Below are 17,220 nucleotides of genomic sequence, written 5' to 3'. Positions count from 1 at the left end.
AACTACCAGTTGGAGCAGTACCCGTTGACGGCGGCGAATGTGGAAGATGGCGGAGAAGGTGGAAGCAGTCGGGTCGGCGGAGAGCGAGGAAGCAGACGCGTCGGCGGAGCAACAGGGGTTTTCGCCGGTCTGGACTCCGTCTCCTGACGCAGCGGCGGGAATATTAGAGCGCGGATTGGGGACACCGAGGAGGCGCCGCTCAACTGCCGATTGCGACTGGATCGACAGCGAGCGGCGAGGGGAGCGGAGTCGTCGGGGATGGTTGAGTCGGCGGAGATTCCCGGAGTCGCGCGGCGAGGTTGGGGTTTTGCGGTTATGGAAACTTAGACCGGGAGAAAAGGAGCTAATGGCGGAGCACGTACATCAGTATATATATATGGAATCTGAAAGGTCGGTCGGCTGGGAATGCACGTGCGTTCATATTTGGCTGGGGCTTCCTTTAGCTAAATAGAGCCCAGGGCTCTAAATACATATAGTATATGTATATATATATATACCATTCTCATTAAATAGTATGTCACATAAATATACAGGATGACATGACATGCAATTTAATAAAAAAATATATGAGAGAGATAGGATGAAAGTATGGATACATTATATTATGTAGATAAATAAATATTGATATGGCAGCCTTGAAAACACAAACTATATATGGATACATTATATTATCTCATCGACACACTGCACGACATAGTAGTAGCAGTAGTGGACGCCTCTTCGTTCCCTACCCGCACATTGAAATACGCCGGGTGGTTCGGCTTATCCAGGACCTTAGTCTTGGTACTCAGCATGGCAACAACATCCAACATGGTTGGTCGATCAGCCGCATTCTCCTGCACGCAAAGCAATCCGATGTTCATGCACCTCATTATCACCATCATTATTTCATCTGAGTGGTGCTGCATGGATAGCAACGAAGCATCAACTAGCTCCCTCCACCTTCCCTCTTCGTAGAGCTGCCATGTCTGCTTGGAATATATTTCATCGTATATAATTAATGTAGGCATGCGGTCGTTACCGATCCAACAAATTAACGGAGTAGCTAGCTAGCTTTTTCCATGCATGCATGTGTATAAGCTGCAGGTAAACTTACATATCCAAGGATATTGATGAAATCTCCGCACTCATGGATGCCGGAATTCCTTTTCCCACTGATGATCTCAAGAACGAGGACGCCGAAGCTGAACACGTCGGATTTGACAGAGAAGAGGCCCTCGGAGGCATACTCGGGAGCCATATAGCCGCTGAAACGATAGATAGATAGATAGATAGATAGATAGATAGATAGATAGATAGATAGATAGATAGATAGATAGACAGACAGATTTATGTGACTGATACTTACTATGTACCGACCACTCTCCGTGTAGTGGTGCCTCCTTCGCTGCTGACGTCGTTGGAGCTGAATATCTTTGCTAGCCCGAAGTCCGAGATCTTAGGGTTCATCTCGCTGTCCAAGAGGATGTTGCTCGGTTTAAGATCTCGGTGTATGACACGCAGCCGGGAGTGCTTGTGTAGGTAGAGAAGCCCCTCTGCCGTTCCTTCGATTATCGCCAGACGGTTGTTCCAGTCCAGCAACGATCTTCTGTCTTCGTCTGTCGTATATTATACCATGATTAAAACCTAGATAGACTAAGTAAGAACTACGGCCGGCATATACATACATACCTGCAAAGATAAACAAGTCCAGGCTTTTGTTTGGCAAGTATTCGTAGACCAGAATCTTCTCCTCCTCCTGCGAGCAACATCCCAGGTGCCGGACCAGATTCCTGTGCTGGAGCTTTGCTATGAGCTGCACCTCGTTTTTGAACTCTACGAAACCTTGTCCTGAATGTGAAGCGAGTCTTTTGACAGCTATCTCAACCCCCTCGGGCAACTGGCCCTGTGAAGAGAACCAAAACATTCTCAAGTTCTTCAATTTTTTTCTTTTCTTCTTTATAAGATTTTACCTAACGTAAGTAATTAACTGGCAGATAGTGATAGATAGGGCTATGCATGTATTTACCTTGTAGACGGGGCCAAACCCACCTTCGCCAAGCTTATTTTCTTCGGAGAAGTTGTCTGTGGCCTCCAATATCTGATGCAAGTCAAAGACCCAAAACTCGGAGAGGTGCGCCTCCATTTCCCAGTCTACTTCGTCTCCCCCTCGCGAGCTGTTATAAGTAGGCTTTCGTAGTAATCTAGGCCTACCTGCGATGAATTTGATCTCTGTTTTTTTCAGTAGAAGCAATGAATTTGATCTCTGTTTTTTTTCAGTGGAGGAGTATATATATGCGATGAACATACCATGAATGGCTTAAAATGAAGGGACCCACCTTTTGTGTACCTTCTGCTTCGCCAGCGGCAGTACAAGACGAAGCAGAGTGCTGCTACTACCGCTAGAGGAGGTGCTACAGAGTACAGACACGGCAACTACCCAGGGCTTCGTCCCAGCAGCTCCTACGCATGCATGGACATCGAACGAATTAATGAAACCAAAACTCGTATTTGATCATCAGCAAGTACTAGTTAATCTTCAAATTGTATATAACAAGCATTTATTTTAGACATAAACCGGGAGCCACTACTTAAAAACAGAGAGAGACAGAGCAGGCCACTCACTCTTATCCGTCGTCGTCGGCGCCGGAAACGGTGGCGCCGGGGGCCCTGACGACGAGGGCGTGGTGACGCGCGTCGTGGGCGCGCCGTCGTAGAACATCATGTTCTCGAACCTGAAGTTGCAGCGCAGCACGAGGACCCGCCCGCCCAGGCGCACGGACGTGGTGGCGTTGAGCAGGCTGACGAGCCGCTGGAGGCAGGCCAGGCAGTCGCCAGCGGACAGGTCGGGCGTGCACTGGGCCAGCGAGTAGAGCGTCGGGATGGAGCTGCCGGATGCGTCCATGAAGGCGGTGGCGAACCTCCGCGGGCTGCTGGCCGCCGCCCTAGCGGTCTGCGTCAGCAGGTCCTTCACGTCGGCGCTCACCATGGAGGCGTCGCCGCCGGGGATGCTCGCCGGGTTCCAGTACTGGAACAGCGTGCTCATGTTGTTGGCGGGGATGAGGATGTCGCTGCTGGAGAAGCCGAGGAGGCAGTCGTCGTCGTACACGCTGGCGGCCTTGGCGTGGGGGCACGTCCTCTGCGCGTAGGCGAACGAGTTCTTGACGCAGGCGGCGCACCCGGTGAGGTTGCTGCTGCTGGCGGTGTCGCCGCGGCAGAGCGCGAGCGCGTAGACCGCGTCGGGGGATTGGCCGGCGGTGGCGGTGGCGAACAGTTGGGGAGAGGTAGAGGTGTTGGCTGGGAGCGCGGCGGCGAGAGAGGCCAGGTTGGACTGGTAGGTGCTGTTGGCCGTGTAGTTGCCGGCGTTGCCGCAGACCTGCCCTATTGCCGTTGCTGACGGCAGCACCAGGAGGAAGCCAAGGATGATGAACAGGACGCCCGCCGCCATGGTTAGGCAGGCTACCGCCAATCGACGTGCATTTTTTTTCCCAGGACAACGGTTGTGGCTGGGAAAGGAAAGAATGGAAAGAAACGTGACATGTCAAGTCTGTCACCGTCTGCTGCTTTCAACCATGAACTCAGGAAGTCAGTCAACGCGTTAGCTAATTTAAACCATGCATCAACCACGGCATCTCAAAAATCTTTATACAGTATGCGTGGAAAGCGACGAGCCAACAAGCTAGGAACTCACGAGTCACTATGGCACAGAGTCAATGCACCGTTGGGGTGAATTATTGGCCGTGTCTTCTTTCTCCGGTTAGGTCATGCTCAGCAGATCATTTATATAGACATGTAAAATATTGATTTATAGTGTAGAATATATTATTTATTGAGTGAAGTTTTGAATTGAGAGTGTGGTAAGAGATGAGACATGGAGACCGCTGGAGATAGCCTCAAGTGTACGGGAGTGAGGGGATTGAGTGTTAGATATTTAGGTTTAATCTTTTTAGAAAAGGGAATAACTTGATTGTTTCAGCCTCTGCATGACAATATGCATATAGCCGTCACACCAAATTATGGGTTCAAACAGGGACATAGCCACACTCGAAACACATATGCCACCACCACATGAGAGATCACAAACACGATCGATTACTATAATTCCAGCCATTTTTAGCAAACAACAAGGGACTCACTAGTCACTATGGCACAGAGTCAATGCACTGTTGGGGTGAAGTCAGGTCATGCTCAGCAGACCGTGTGTTGGGGGCTTTCCTCTTGCGAAGGTCCTCAAAAAAGTGACTAACCACATGTTTTCAGCATGATTATGAATAGTTACAGGAAGCTTCGGCTTTGGGATGAAGACCCCATCATGACAAAACGAAGGGAAATAAAGAATGGGCGATGAAGCGGGAAGCCAAGGGTCTTCGGCTGGACATGTCGACGAAGCTCAAGTATGATAATAACTGAAAGAAGCTAAAGACCATACAGTCCCCAATAATTTATGTTAAGATTATACATAGTTTCAAGCGACATAAATGTATTTTTATCCGAGCTGCGCCCCGTGCCTATAAATAGATGAACAGTAACACCATACTGTTCACGCGGAATTGTGTCCACTCTCGCATCATTCTCGCTCCCTCACCTTCTGGCAAGCCGAAGGTATCAATATAATATGAAAATTGTTGACGTTTATTCATGTTTATGGAATACAAGAATAAATAGATTATTGACACATAATTATTATGATATTTATTCTTTTGTATTCCTATACTTTCATATTTACATTTACATTTGTATGCTGAAATGATGAAGATATGTCCTTCATAACCTTCGTCTAAAGATCATTATATCCGAGAGGAAATAATGCTTCGAAGGACGAAGGTCTTTAACCACTAACAATTGTATTGCCTTGTTCTTGATTTATAGCATTTGAGAACAAGTGACCAACATTGGCGTCCACCTTCGGTGTACTCACTTCCACAACCTTCGGCAAAGCACCAACCTTCGTCATGCCGCCGAAGAAGACAACAGCGCCAGGGGCTGCACTGTAGCCACTGGACACAAACCAGGAGATGCTCCCTCTCCGAGAAGCTAGGACTCAGAAGAGAAAAGCCACCAGCCCAGCACTTCAAGAGGAGGAGCTGGACCAAGAGATCAGGGATCTGGAGGCCATCCACCAACAAGTACAAAGGAAAAAGGAAAAGATGCTCCGGCTGGCCGACCTCTAGAAGAAGATAGACGAAGCTGCTGAGGAGATACGTCATCTTACTCAAGATGACCAAGACCGAAGGCCTTAGCACAGGGAGCTTCATCCGGAAAACCAGTTCAACAAAGATGAATGGTATGACGACTTCCATCATGGTAGCTTTACTTTTGATGATGCTTCTCCCCTGGCAGCAGAATTACAGGTGTAACACCCCTGGTGTTACTGCCACTAAAACTTGAGCATGACATCATAAGCATTGGCATATCATGTGTTTGTCACACCTAGAATGCATTCACTAGGCAAAAATTTCAAACAAGTTGTGTGGATATGACTGGTTGTGGGTAAAACCCTAGAATAGGGTACTTAACCCTAAACTGGACTCAGAAGAGTAAACAAAGCCTAATAAGGGAAAACTTCAAAACTCATTAGAAATAGTCATAAAATGTCACCATGAATAGACTTAAGTGGCATCCAAACCCTAGAAGTGCCAAAACCCTAAATAGGCCCCTAAAAACCCTGGATTAAAACCCTAGGGGGTTATTTGTAAAAGAGTGCACATCTTGGACCTAAGTGCAAAAATCATGGAATTAGGGCACCTCAAGTCATATGGTTCACATATTTGGAGATTTACAAAAGAAACCATAAGATTTGGGCCTAAATGCAAAAGGCCCCTTTTGTGATTACATGGGTAAGGCTGAAACCAGTTGATCAGGGCTAACTTTAGAGCTTTATATCTTGGATTTCTTGAGGACTTTGCCATGGGTCAATACAGCAAATTTGTAGAGCCATGTATGGAGAACAAATTTGTTTAAGTAATCAAGCGCAAGTGTTACACAAAAATGGGAGATATACGAGGTTGAAGGGGGGGCCGTCAGTCGGCCTGACATACAGATTCACTGAATCTGAATTTGATTAGGGTTCAGTTTTATCGCGCCATTTTGCGCGCCCTAGCCTGATCGATCCATAAGGATTTTTGGCATAGTCATTACAGCGAAATGAAAGAACATTGATTAGGGTATAATTTTGATACAGACTTGTCTGCGAGCAACCGCACGAAATTTGGAGTAGTGTCTAATTGAAATCGAGCTGGTTGGCGTACTGTTCACCGGAGTTCAGAAAAATCCTGCCGGGGATAAGATCGCCACCGCGATTGGGGATGAGTCTGCAGCCACGGTAAAGATCTTCCGCGACGTGGCGCTAAAACACTGAGGTGGCGCTGCCCGGTTGATCGGCGGTCACCAGACCATCGTCGTGGCTCTGCCCGTGCGGGTGAGCTCGCCAGCGCGTTTAAAGCTCAGTGAATCTCATCCATTTCCAGCCATCGGCCTATAAATTGAGCCCGGGCACTACTTCTTCACCACATCGCGCACACGAGCACTTGTGTAATCAACTCAATTTCACCGGAGAACTCACACAGTCCACAAATCCCCTCCTCCCTGTTCTTAGCGCTGTCGTGAAGGACCCCTCCGTGGCCAGCACTCCTCGGGTTAGTACCTACCAAATTGCTTCCTGTTCTAGCTTGTCTTTGGCCTACTATTGCTATCGGAGCCGGCCAATTGAACTTTACTATCGCCCGTCCTCCGAAACACCCAGTAGTCTCGTAGAACGCCACCGCGACGCCCTCTCTGTCGACCCGCTTCTCTATCCTCGTTCGGCCTGAACTCAACCATGTACCTAGTTCCTGGTGAACCCGTAAAGCCTTCCCAAGCTTCAATTTTAGCTTCGATCCCATTAATCATCCGGAACGCGATCTCCAGGGTCGGTCCACCGCCGTGACATGAACAAGCTTCAAATTAGGTCAAATCTCTCAAATTAAATGAGGGCTTTTGCTCAGACCGACTAGTGCTAGATGTGTGTAAGCCTATTACTCCTTGTCCGGGTCACCTTCGCCGTTGAATTGCGGCTCCGGTCTGGTGTTTGCCGCGATTCCGCCATGGACCCAGGATGGTAAAGAAACAGATCTGGAGGGGCTTTTTGTAAGGTGTCAGTGACATAGAGAATAGCTATTGGACGCTGATCAAGTTATTTAAAACGATAAGGACCTTTTCACAAGATCGGCAGCGCAGGCAAGCGCGGACGCTCTTCTGCCCGAAGAAGGGCTGATTTGGACCAGTTTCGGCCCAGTTATGTTGATTCTTTTCCTTTTCCTTTTTCTGCCAGGACTAAAGAAATTCCAGAAAATTGCAGAAAAATGCTAAAAATACCAAACCAATTTTGCTAGACTCCTAATTTTCCATAGTATTTAATAAAAATAGTTTCATGATTTTTGGTCCAAATAGGAATTATAGAGTATTTAAAATAGCCAAAACCCATGCTTCTAGAATTTTAGAGAGTAATTAATAATCCCAAAATTCACCAAACTTTTTAGATAAACTTTAAATATTATTTAGAAGCCTTGGGAAAATTTTGGTATGATTTGAACCATGTTTGATACTTAGAACCCAAAACCCTAGCCCCCTGCCCTATGAACTTCACTATAGACTCCGAAAACCCTAATTTCTCGGAGATCCATGAAGGAAAGTTATATTCAAGACATTAGATAATAAACTTTTATTATCTTTGCATTTTCATGAACATTACATGAGCATTCATGATTATATATGGCTATATCTAGAGAACGAAGAGGAAATAGAGGTTGAAGAAGCGAGGACTACACCACCACCACCTGAAGAACCTCAGGCAGGAAACTGCTTTTACTTTGATATCTGTGGAGCAGAGCCTGATTCACCTATCACACAAGGCAAGCTCCGGTGCATTTGCCACCTCCTTGTTATTTTGAAATCTTTCTCACTTGCTTGATGCATTAGGTGATAGGAGTTGTGTGCTAAACCCATTGCTGCATGTCCTTCCTTGGATTTGATTACTTCTCAATCCCCTGTTGTTGGGGACTTGTTCTCAAATGCTAAGAGTAAAGAACAAGGCAACATAAAAAGTGTTAAATGTTAAAGTCCTTCGTCCTTCGAGACATTATTTCCCTTCGGATATAATGAATTCTGAACGAAGGTTGTGAAGGAAAAACCTTCGTAAGCACAATAAATGATGAGGAAGAATTCATATGCAAGATATGAAAAATAACATAAACACTTAAACATTATTATCAACTTATTTTTTATTTGCATTATCATATCGACAATAACAAATTATAAATGTACCTTCGGTTTGAAGGAAAGCAAGGGTACAAGCGTGATGCAAAAAGCGAATGCCAAATCAGCGTGAACAGTACGAGGATACTGTTCACCTATTTATAGGCACGGGATGCAGCCCATGTAAAATTACACCCATGCCCTTTACATTTGCTAATAACTCTATAGTAATTCTTCGAGGTCTAATTTGCCTTTTCATCTTTAAGTCGGTTCCCCTTTTCTGCTGCCATGTCGAAGCTTTTCCTGCGCACAGCTTCGTGATTACCTTGTCCTTCGTCATAATCACCTTTCGTCTCGCTCAGGCTTCGTCCTGACCATGCTCTGTATGCTCATGATCCGAATCTGAAGATACCTGTTCACATATTTCACTTGGAAAACATTGTCAAATTATGTTTTTGAGGACCTTCAGAAGTTGAAGGCCCCCAACAGTAGCCCCTCGCAATATTAATTTGTTAGAGTGATAAATTCAGATTGCGACATGGACGAAGGCCTTAAGCCGAAGGTCCGAAAAAACACCTTCCCTTTGCTAGAATAGCAACAGTCATTGACAAGCGGGACCCTCCAATTTTCAACGCACTAGGCGTATAAATAAGAGCTCACCACGGGTTCATTTGGCATGCTTTCTTGCCATCTGTTCTTACTCACCCAACTTTTAACTCTTGCGCACCAACACTTGCTTGGCTTTTTTGAAATTTTTTTAAGCTTCGGTTTTGAGGGCACTTTCTCAGCATTTTTCAAGATGTCTGAAGATAAGAAAGCTGTCGCTGAAACAAAGCTGAGCCTTTCTGAGGAAATGAATCTCGGCTTCCTTGAATTAATGGCAAAGACAAATACAGAGAAGATTACCAGGGAGATTTTGGAAGGCTTGTCTGAAGATACTGGTGATAGCGACAGTTATGATGTGGAAAGTGGTGGAGAAGACTCCGAAGATCGACCCTGGCGACCAAGCCATACAGTTTTCAGAAAATCAACTATTAAACAGGGTCATCTTGATAATATGAGGGGAAGATATTGTCGCAGAACCTCCCAAGTTATCGGGCCCACATGCACCTGTCCTTGTCTCAAAGACCTCAGACAGCTATGTGTGTGCACCAAACAACTTAACAGGATCTGTCCGATTGCCCCGAGGACCCCGGATAAACGACTTACCACCAAGATCGCAGGATTAAGTAAACACAAATCACACACCAACATTTGCAGCGGAAATTCTTTATTACAAAATGGTTACAAGTTACAACATTTACAAGTTATAACAAGATTACAATATATATCATCGGAGTGATTACAAAAGAAAGTGATTCAAAAAAATTACAATTTAAAATGTATAAAATATTTATAGGTTTTCAAATACATGCTAGCTTAAGTGACAATCCTCAATAAAGAAGCTAAAGATGGGATATACTTATATAAGAAGGCCGAGCCTACCGGCACTTAGCAGCATCCATAACAGAACAAAATTATAACCTGAAAAACAACAGGGAATAAAACCCTGAGTACGCAATTACTCAGCAAGACTTACCCGACTAAAGAAAAGACTCTCAAGGGTATGCTGGTTTATTGGGAATCAAGGTAAAGCTCATCAAATTTCAAAGACTCGTTTTTGCAGAAAAGCTTACTAGTAGTGGATCCTTATGCCAAAATTTTACTTCACAAGTTAAGTACTTTTCCTGAATCTAGATTTGCCTAATCTAGAGCATTCACTTGTCCTACACTAGCTTCCTTTTATCAACTTTAGTTTCACTTGTTATTTACGATGCAGGGCAGTGATCCAGTCTTCATATCCGAGAAGTAACGGCGATCCGAATCGATTAATACTCAGCTGAGGATCTCCAACCACACGACATATGTAGCACTTAACCCTTGCATATGTCAACTCGCCCACAGGTTTCTCAAGACCAGAACGGGTTCACGCGACCCGAGAGCACAGTACTCCACCGTCCAGCCATTGGCCTGGTTGGTACACGTTACTCTCGCCATGGTGCCCGCCATGTTTCCGAGAGTACAGCACCCCACCTTCCAGTCTCTGCCACGGAGGGTACAAGCTACTCTCGCCATCGCTCCACTCCCAGTGCGTGCGAGCTGTTCTGGTATTGGTCCGACCGAGGCAAAGCTTACCCATGATGAGGCATGTGGCCAGTTAAAGGGTCCTAGATCAGCAGGCCAACAATCGGAACGGTCCTTAAGCGACACAGACGGGCGACCTTTCCTGCTCAACGTCTGGTCTCATCTTATTATTTAACACCCAAACCATGTACCTGACAGAGGTACAATACTTGAATAATGAATTCATCATCGCGAGTGATGCCTTCATTACTGCAAGTTTCTTTTTCATAAAACCCATATCCAGTGTTACATAATATTCTTTTAAAAAGGAACAAGTTTTAATTTTCTAGGCAGGGCTACGCCTCATTAGTTCTTTTTGTAAAACAGGTATCAAGGAGGATAATCAAATTCCAAGGAATGGTAATGCATCAACTGTTTCATCACTCAACTCCTATCACCTAATGCAGCATATAAGTGATAAAAGTTTTAAAAACAACAAGGAGGTGGCAAATGCACCGGGGCTTGCCTGGGATAACACTAAGTTAGTGTTGTTAATTGACGACCACTTGGTGAGCATCTCCCATTCTGGCACTCTATCAGATCATCCATCCTTAGGTTCGTTCACTAGCATCATTTTGGGATCAACTCGGCTCTTGTCCTTCGCATCACGTGTAACGAACCTGAATGATATGCATAATGCACATGAATGATTATGAGCAGGTAGCACAAGATAAACAATGCTACAGTAGAAAGCTAAACACTTAATGGTGAGGCGCATACAACACCCATAAGTAAACGCTAGACATCGATAAATGGCTAAACACCATAATCTTGCTTCTTTAACTCAAGCATCAAGCCTCAAAAGGCTGCACATAAATCTTAATCTCATGAACTAGAGTATCCTATCGAAGGATTAACACGACTCTTAGTATTAATGAACAACTCATTATTAACAAGCATAGAATTCCATGGAATAAAAATTATCTTAACTTAAAGGCCTAAAACACTTGTATGCATAAACACTAGACACCTCTAACTCTACACCCAAAATATTGTCCAATAGCCTAGTATTCTATAAAACAATAGGCTCAACAAATTTGAAGATTTAAAGCACTTATGTGCACTAACCATCACAAAATTCTCATGTTTCAGTTTTAATCGGCTTATTGATACTACTCGTTTTTAGACACTCAGGGTAGCAAGCAACATCAAATCAAGGTATCTAATCGTTCACTAAACATTTAGTATAAAGACTACTAGTAAAGCATTATCGTGTTCAAATAAATCAAAGAAGTATAACAATACTGATAGAACCTATCTTAGAATAAGGACAGAAGCATTACAGCTAGCCTTCTAAACTTAAATGGTACATTAGAGATTAATATATTATTGTCTAAAATCTGAGTGTACTATCTAACAAGATGAATATATGAATATACTGGTTTAGAAATAATACGGAGATATACCAGAAGTCGTAACCCATTCTAGTTTACATTCGAATTCAACAAGGAATATATATACCCACATGAAGATGAATTATATTGCACTAATAAATATTTATCTAAGGTATTTAACCGGTCATTAATAAAGAATATAATACTACTAAAGCATAGCATGGATTACTATCACCACTATATTCAACCAGTCTTCAATAATCAAAATTTAACTAATTCTATCAAGCCAAACAAGAATGACCCCAAACAATCAATTTACCACGCGCAGATTTTTTCTAGACAGCAGCACAGTAGTCAAATGTTTTGTTCGTAACTCACAAAATATGCATCCAAAAATAGTAAACTAGGACTTTCTGAAAAGCTTATAAAGTTCTATATAACTTTTGTATTATCATCATAACAAGATTCGACCTTTAGAAAGGTCAAACTGTACTAAACACAATTTCTATCCAGATTTGGACAGAATTCGGCCACTCACTTTAAAATTCCATAACGGGAGTTTCAGATATCCAAATCAGGTGATCCTAGACTTTTTTTGAAAGCTAGTAGAATTGTCTATAATTCATTTATAAACATCTCATGTTAATTCAATACATATCAAAGTCAGTTAATACAAACAGACTTCTCTGTCCAGATTTGGACAGATTCAGACTATATAGTTCAAACAGCTGTAACTTGGTCTCTAGACCACAAAAAAAAGTGCTCCAAAATTTGTTGGAAAGCTTTAGAAAAGTACTACAATTCTCCTATAATTACTAAGAGCTAAGAGCTGATTCTAAGTTTAATTTGGGCAAACAGGGTCATTTTCGAAATCAGTACAGAATCTGGGCAGATTCTGAAACTGGACTTTGAAAAATCATAACTCCTAAACTACTAAACCTATGGTCATAAAATTTTTTACACAACCAGGATAAAGAAGTTAGCTACAACTTATATGCATATCATCTCTTCAGAAAACAAAGTTTACTTCACTTAGCTACCTGCATACTAAAACTGTGCACAGTCCAAACAGCAAAAATTCAATTTAGTTCCCATTTTGGTTAACCACAGCTTACCAACGCATCAATCAAAGCATTCCTTGCCTAAACAGAACCATCCTCTGTGTTTTATAACATTCATTTAATTATACTTGACATATGTACTCTCTAAAGCACTCCTCGTAAAATCTGCACCTAATACCTAAACTTCCCCTCAAACAACACTTCTACTATCCAATCATGACGTCAAAAAAAATTCATGGCACACAACTAAATTATTTCATCATACATCAAATACCATTACAGCAATAATTATATAACCAAATCATTCATTAGCTAAGTAGTCGGAGAAACGACTTGGCTCACCACATCATGCTCCGACTCGATTTCAGCAAGAACGAAGACGGCCACCAGTTCGAGCATATCATCGAACACCTAAGGAGTGTTGAACTTAACCTTCTTCTCCACCTAATTCTCCAAGGATTTTACTCCATATCGCACACATCAACACACATAAAACCTCACATCAGCAGGGTATTAACAAGAACTAGTAAAACAACAAAGGGATTTAGAGATCACCATGGAAGCAGCAGAGGTGGCCGGCCATGGGAACAAAGGAGGGGCTGGGGGCACCCACTTGCTGCAGAAAGGGGAGGGCACTGCTTGCTGCAGGAGAGGGCATCGAGCTACAGCAGGGAGGGGCGTCGGCCATGGCAGGAAGGGGAGAGAGCTCGGCTGGGCACCATAGCAAGAGGAGGATGGGGAGGGCTGGAGCGCGGACCAGGGCGTGGTTGTGGTTGGGGGCGAGCTTGGAGGAAGCCAGGCACCGCGGGAGAGGGAAGCAGGAGCTCGGCTGGGCGTGCGTGTGACCAGCGTCGAGCGAGAGATTTGATTGGCAGTGGTGAAAGGCCTGGAAGTTGGCGTGCATGAGCTGAGAGGAGGAGCTGAACGCGCATCAGAGGAGACGCACAGGTTTCCAGGGATTTGAACACATGCACAGGATAAGGCTGGGAATTTTCTAGGAGCGCCTGCTCTATCCGTTTAGGAGGGATGAGCAGTGTTTTCTGGCCTAGGAGTTTGACGTGGTGAAGGAGATTTCCAGGGAGTTGGCTAATGGAGTGACACGGCGAGGATGACGTGCCAACGAAGATGTTTCCAGGAGCCGAACGCTTAATGGATAAGAAGTAGCATGAGGATTTTTTTCTCCAGGAGTTTGCTTGTTGACAGGATAAGACAAGACAAAAAAAAGCAATTGGATAAGAATAAAGAAATAGACGATGGGAAAAACAATAGAATTTATCTTTTTTTTTAGAGAATCATAGATATTTTGAGCCAAGATTTTTAGATCAGAGCAAGACGTAATCGGAACAAATCAGAACAGTATTTCGGACTGTGTTCTATTTGATTTGAAATAATTTCATCCGCGACTGAACACTTGGTTCCACAGCCACGGATAATTTACCAGTGAATTGGAGCTCAATTAAAATTCTCGAACGCGCTGTTACGGTTTTGATTTAGCGAATACTTGAAATCAGATGAATTTGTACCCGTCCTTTATATCCAAAGTTTTGGATCAGGTAAGAAACGACAAACCGAAATAAACTGATTTCGGCACTGATAATTTGTTCGGCATGATTCGACCGAAATTAGTCGAAACAATATCTGCGAACATATATGCGAGTTTGTCTTCGAAACAGCGTGCTGAAGAATAAATTGGTTTATAACCTCACGCACGATTTTTCTCAGACAACGTGCGATACAAATTATTTTGCCCCCAACATTTAGTTGTCGAGTTCAAATTAATTTATCCGGAATAAAATCATCCGAGCGAGTCGGGCTTCCTAATTCGTATTCGTGTGAGCGATGAATTTTAAATAATCACCAGACGCACCGATTTTCGGAACAGCTATGTTCCGAACATCATGAAAATTTAGGAAGAGCCCGTATAAAAAAACGATGTCGAACTCGCGACAGATGAAACGGATGCGATATTAAAATCGCAATAGGCGAAGATGTTTAAAATTTAGCATATGTTTTATCCACTGATATTATGTGCTTAAATCCATACTCGATGTCGAGCGGAATATAAACACCTGGGGTGTTACAGCCCTCCCCCTTAAAAGAATCTCGTCTCGAGATTCGGAGCGAAAGACTTTCAAGAGTAGAGAAGCATGTAACACATGTCCATATCAGCGATAATCATAAGGCAGTTCCGAGCGAAGGCGAGTGTCTCAGGATGTCGTTTCTCTAGCGGACATAACATGTATTGCCTTAGGCTAATTTAGAAATATCCACCAATAGAGACGATGTCTGCCAAAGGAACACATAAGGTTCCAGGTGTGCAGTTTGCTTTTTTTCTGATGACACTGTACTATCTAAGTCTGTTGGACGAGCGGTAGATATGCGGCTTACCCAAACAGAATCAGATACGACCTCTTGGGTAAAACACATAGAAAGAAGTTTACCAACAAGTGGCCATTTGAGGAATTCAAGTTCTAGGAATATAATAATAATTCAAGGAACGCATTAGTGAAGATGATCAACACATGTTGACTTCACAATCAATCCACTTTATCAAGCACTAAGCATGACTCGACTTGATCACTCGTGCTGGAAAAGCACACGTGAGGCGATCGAGGCATGACTAGAGCGATGATTAGGTTGTTACGAGTCGGCTTAACTTGATTTTTGCAAGTACTTCCTTTAGAGGGGTTGTACAAAAGTGAGTTTAGACAACTCAATAAAACGATCTCTAAACTCAACCTTTGTTCATTGGGCAGTTACAAGTTAGTAAAACCAACTTGTTGAACTACTTTTGACATTGAACAAGCCCTCTCAGTACCATCGGTAAGCCAAGGGCTGAGAGTTCACTCATACTAACAGTTGATCATGCACTTGGGTAGAAATTCATTTGGTCAGGTTGTTCATCCATTTCTTCCATGCAAGAGGAACTGGCTTGTTTCGGGAATGCATGGATTAAATAAGAGAGCGAATGAACAAACTCCTGCATTTTAGCAGCAGGGGAAATCCAATCTCCATTTTGAGAGCTAATCAGTGGTCTCTCGACACTAAAAAGCTCCAAGACTTCACCTTTACACAAAGGATGTAAAGGGAACTTCTATAAGTAGTCACTACCAAGATCAAAAGAAAAGAGACCACACCTAAAAGTGGTATGCCCCTTTTGATCTAACAGAGATGATGGACGTTGCTTGATCACTTGACAAACAACATAGAAATTGTTTCAAGGAAGAGGTCCATGAAAGATAACACATCAGTGTAGTTCCATAATGGATCATGACCAGAAACCTTGATACCAGCATCCGACGAGTAGCACAGTCCTGTGTGCGCATTCACAGGAGGCTCTCAGTTTCGCTGCGGCACCATAAGTCCTTAATCGTGACACCACTACCGAACTAACACCAATAACGAATCTTACGTAGCAAAAACAGATTGTGCCAAGATAACGTATTGACATAGTCTCATAATGGATCACAACTACTAACTGTGATACAAGCGCGTGCCGAGCAGCACAACCATGTGTGTACATTCACAGGAGCCCCTCGGTTTCGTCGCGGCACCATCGATTTTAGTCATAACACCATTACCAAACGTAACCAATAAGACATCTCGCGCGAGACAAATGGATTGAGCAAGAGTGACAATATACAAAGAGACTCTACCTATCAGAATAATTACAAGTAGAGAGTCAAATAGATCATGGCCAATGATACGAATAAGACATGGCCATAACCTAAATTTGATGAAAGGAGTATGATGGGAGACTGTTATTTCAGCCCCAAGCATATTTCTATGCCCATCGCAAAGATTACAAGGTTAAGGATTAGTATTGGATTAGATACGGAGGGAAAACAATCATAAGATTAAGTTGGTATGCCTTCGAAAGATGAGAAAACCAAAGGCATTAAATTCAAGAAAACTATTGGGCATTCCTTTCCTAGGTTAGATTGAGAAATCAACAATGCGATTCTCATGGAGAGGCAAAGCAGAATAGAACCATCAGCTTGCACCAACCAAACAAGGGTATGGTTTAGGATGAAAATATGACCATAAGAGAGCTACAAGTGAATTGTCAAGATCACAGACCCGAGATCCTTATCTTAAGCTCCAGTCCATTTATTTTCTACGAGAAGTTTACCTAAACACCTATTTAGATAAGCTTGATCCTAAAGTAACGATAGAAATTCAGACTCGTCCACTTTTGGAAACTGGGGAAAAACTTCGGGGAATTAACATCGATTTGGGTCATGGCCCCTAGATGAGGACATGGCCAATTTTTTTTTAGCTTACACAAACATACCACCAACATTCTACCGGCACAAACACACCAGAACAAACACAAGTTGGACTAGCGGTCAAATAAAGAGGAACCACAAACTACATAAAGACATGTCTAAAGGACATAACAAACAAAGCTAGAAATTGCTTATAGAACAGTAATACTTCATAAAGTTTCC

At 43.3% G+C, this 17,220-nt stretch overlaps 1 protein-coding gene and 1 long non-coding RNA gene across 5 annotated transcripts; both read right to left on the bottom strand.

Annotated features, from left to right (window-relative positions):
- Positions 1-532: 532 nt before the first annotated feature.
- On the bottom strand, positions 533-4,618 carry LOC103629456 (G-type lectin S-receptor-like serine/threonine-protein kinase RKS1). 4 transcript variants are annotated; one of them, XM_020539268.2, is made up of 7 exons: positions 2,605-4,618; positions 2,319-2,442; positions 2,009-2,189; positions 1,672-1,885; positions 1,349-1,598; positions 1,097-1,247; positions 533-836 (listed from the first exon to the last, which is right to left on the bottom strand). In XM_020539268.2, exons 1-7 carry the CDS (start codon positions 3,425-3,427, stop codon positions 669-671), a joined length of 1,911 nt encoding a protein of 636 aa, XP_020394857.1. In that variant the 5' UTR covers positions 3,428-4,618; the 3' UTR covers positions 533-668. The 4 variants fall into 4 exon arrangements, with proteins under 4 accessions (XP_020394857.1, XP_020394856.1, XP_035815841.1 ...); XM_020539267.3 differs by having other exon boundaries at positions 533-968; positions 2,605-4,613; XM_035959948.1 differs by having other exon boundaries at positions 533-968; positions 2,009-2,193; positions 2,605-4,295.
- Positions 4,619-9,464: 4,846 nt separating this feature from the next.
- LOC124489739 (uncharacterized) lies at positions 9,465-13,724 on the bottom strand. The gene is made up of 3 exons (NR_175001.1): positions 13,112-13,724; positions 10,841-10,994; positions 9,465-9,735 (listed from the first exon to the last, which is right to left on the bottom strand). It is a non-coding gene; the product is annotated as an uncharacterized lncRNA (long non-coding RNA).
- Positions 13,725-17,220: the final 3,496 nt, after the last annotated feature.

The sequence above is a fragment of the Zea mays genome, chromosome 6 (genome assembly GCF_902167145.1).
Source record: "Zea mays cultivar B73 chromosome 6, Zm-B73-REFERENCE-NAM-5.0, whole genome shotgun sequence".
Classification (NCBI taxonomy): Eukaryota; Viridiplantae; Streptophyta; class Magnoliopsida; order Poales; family Poaceae; genus Zea; species Zea mays.
The sequence above is the reverse complement of the archived record's forward strand: the minus strand, read 5'-3'. Positions and strand labels throughout refer to the sequence as shown.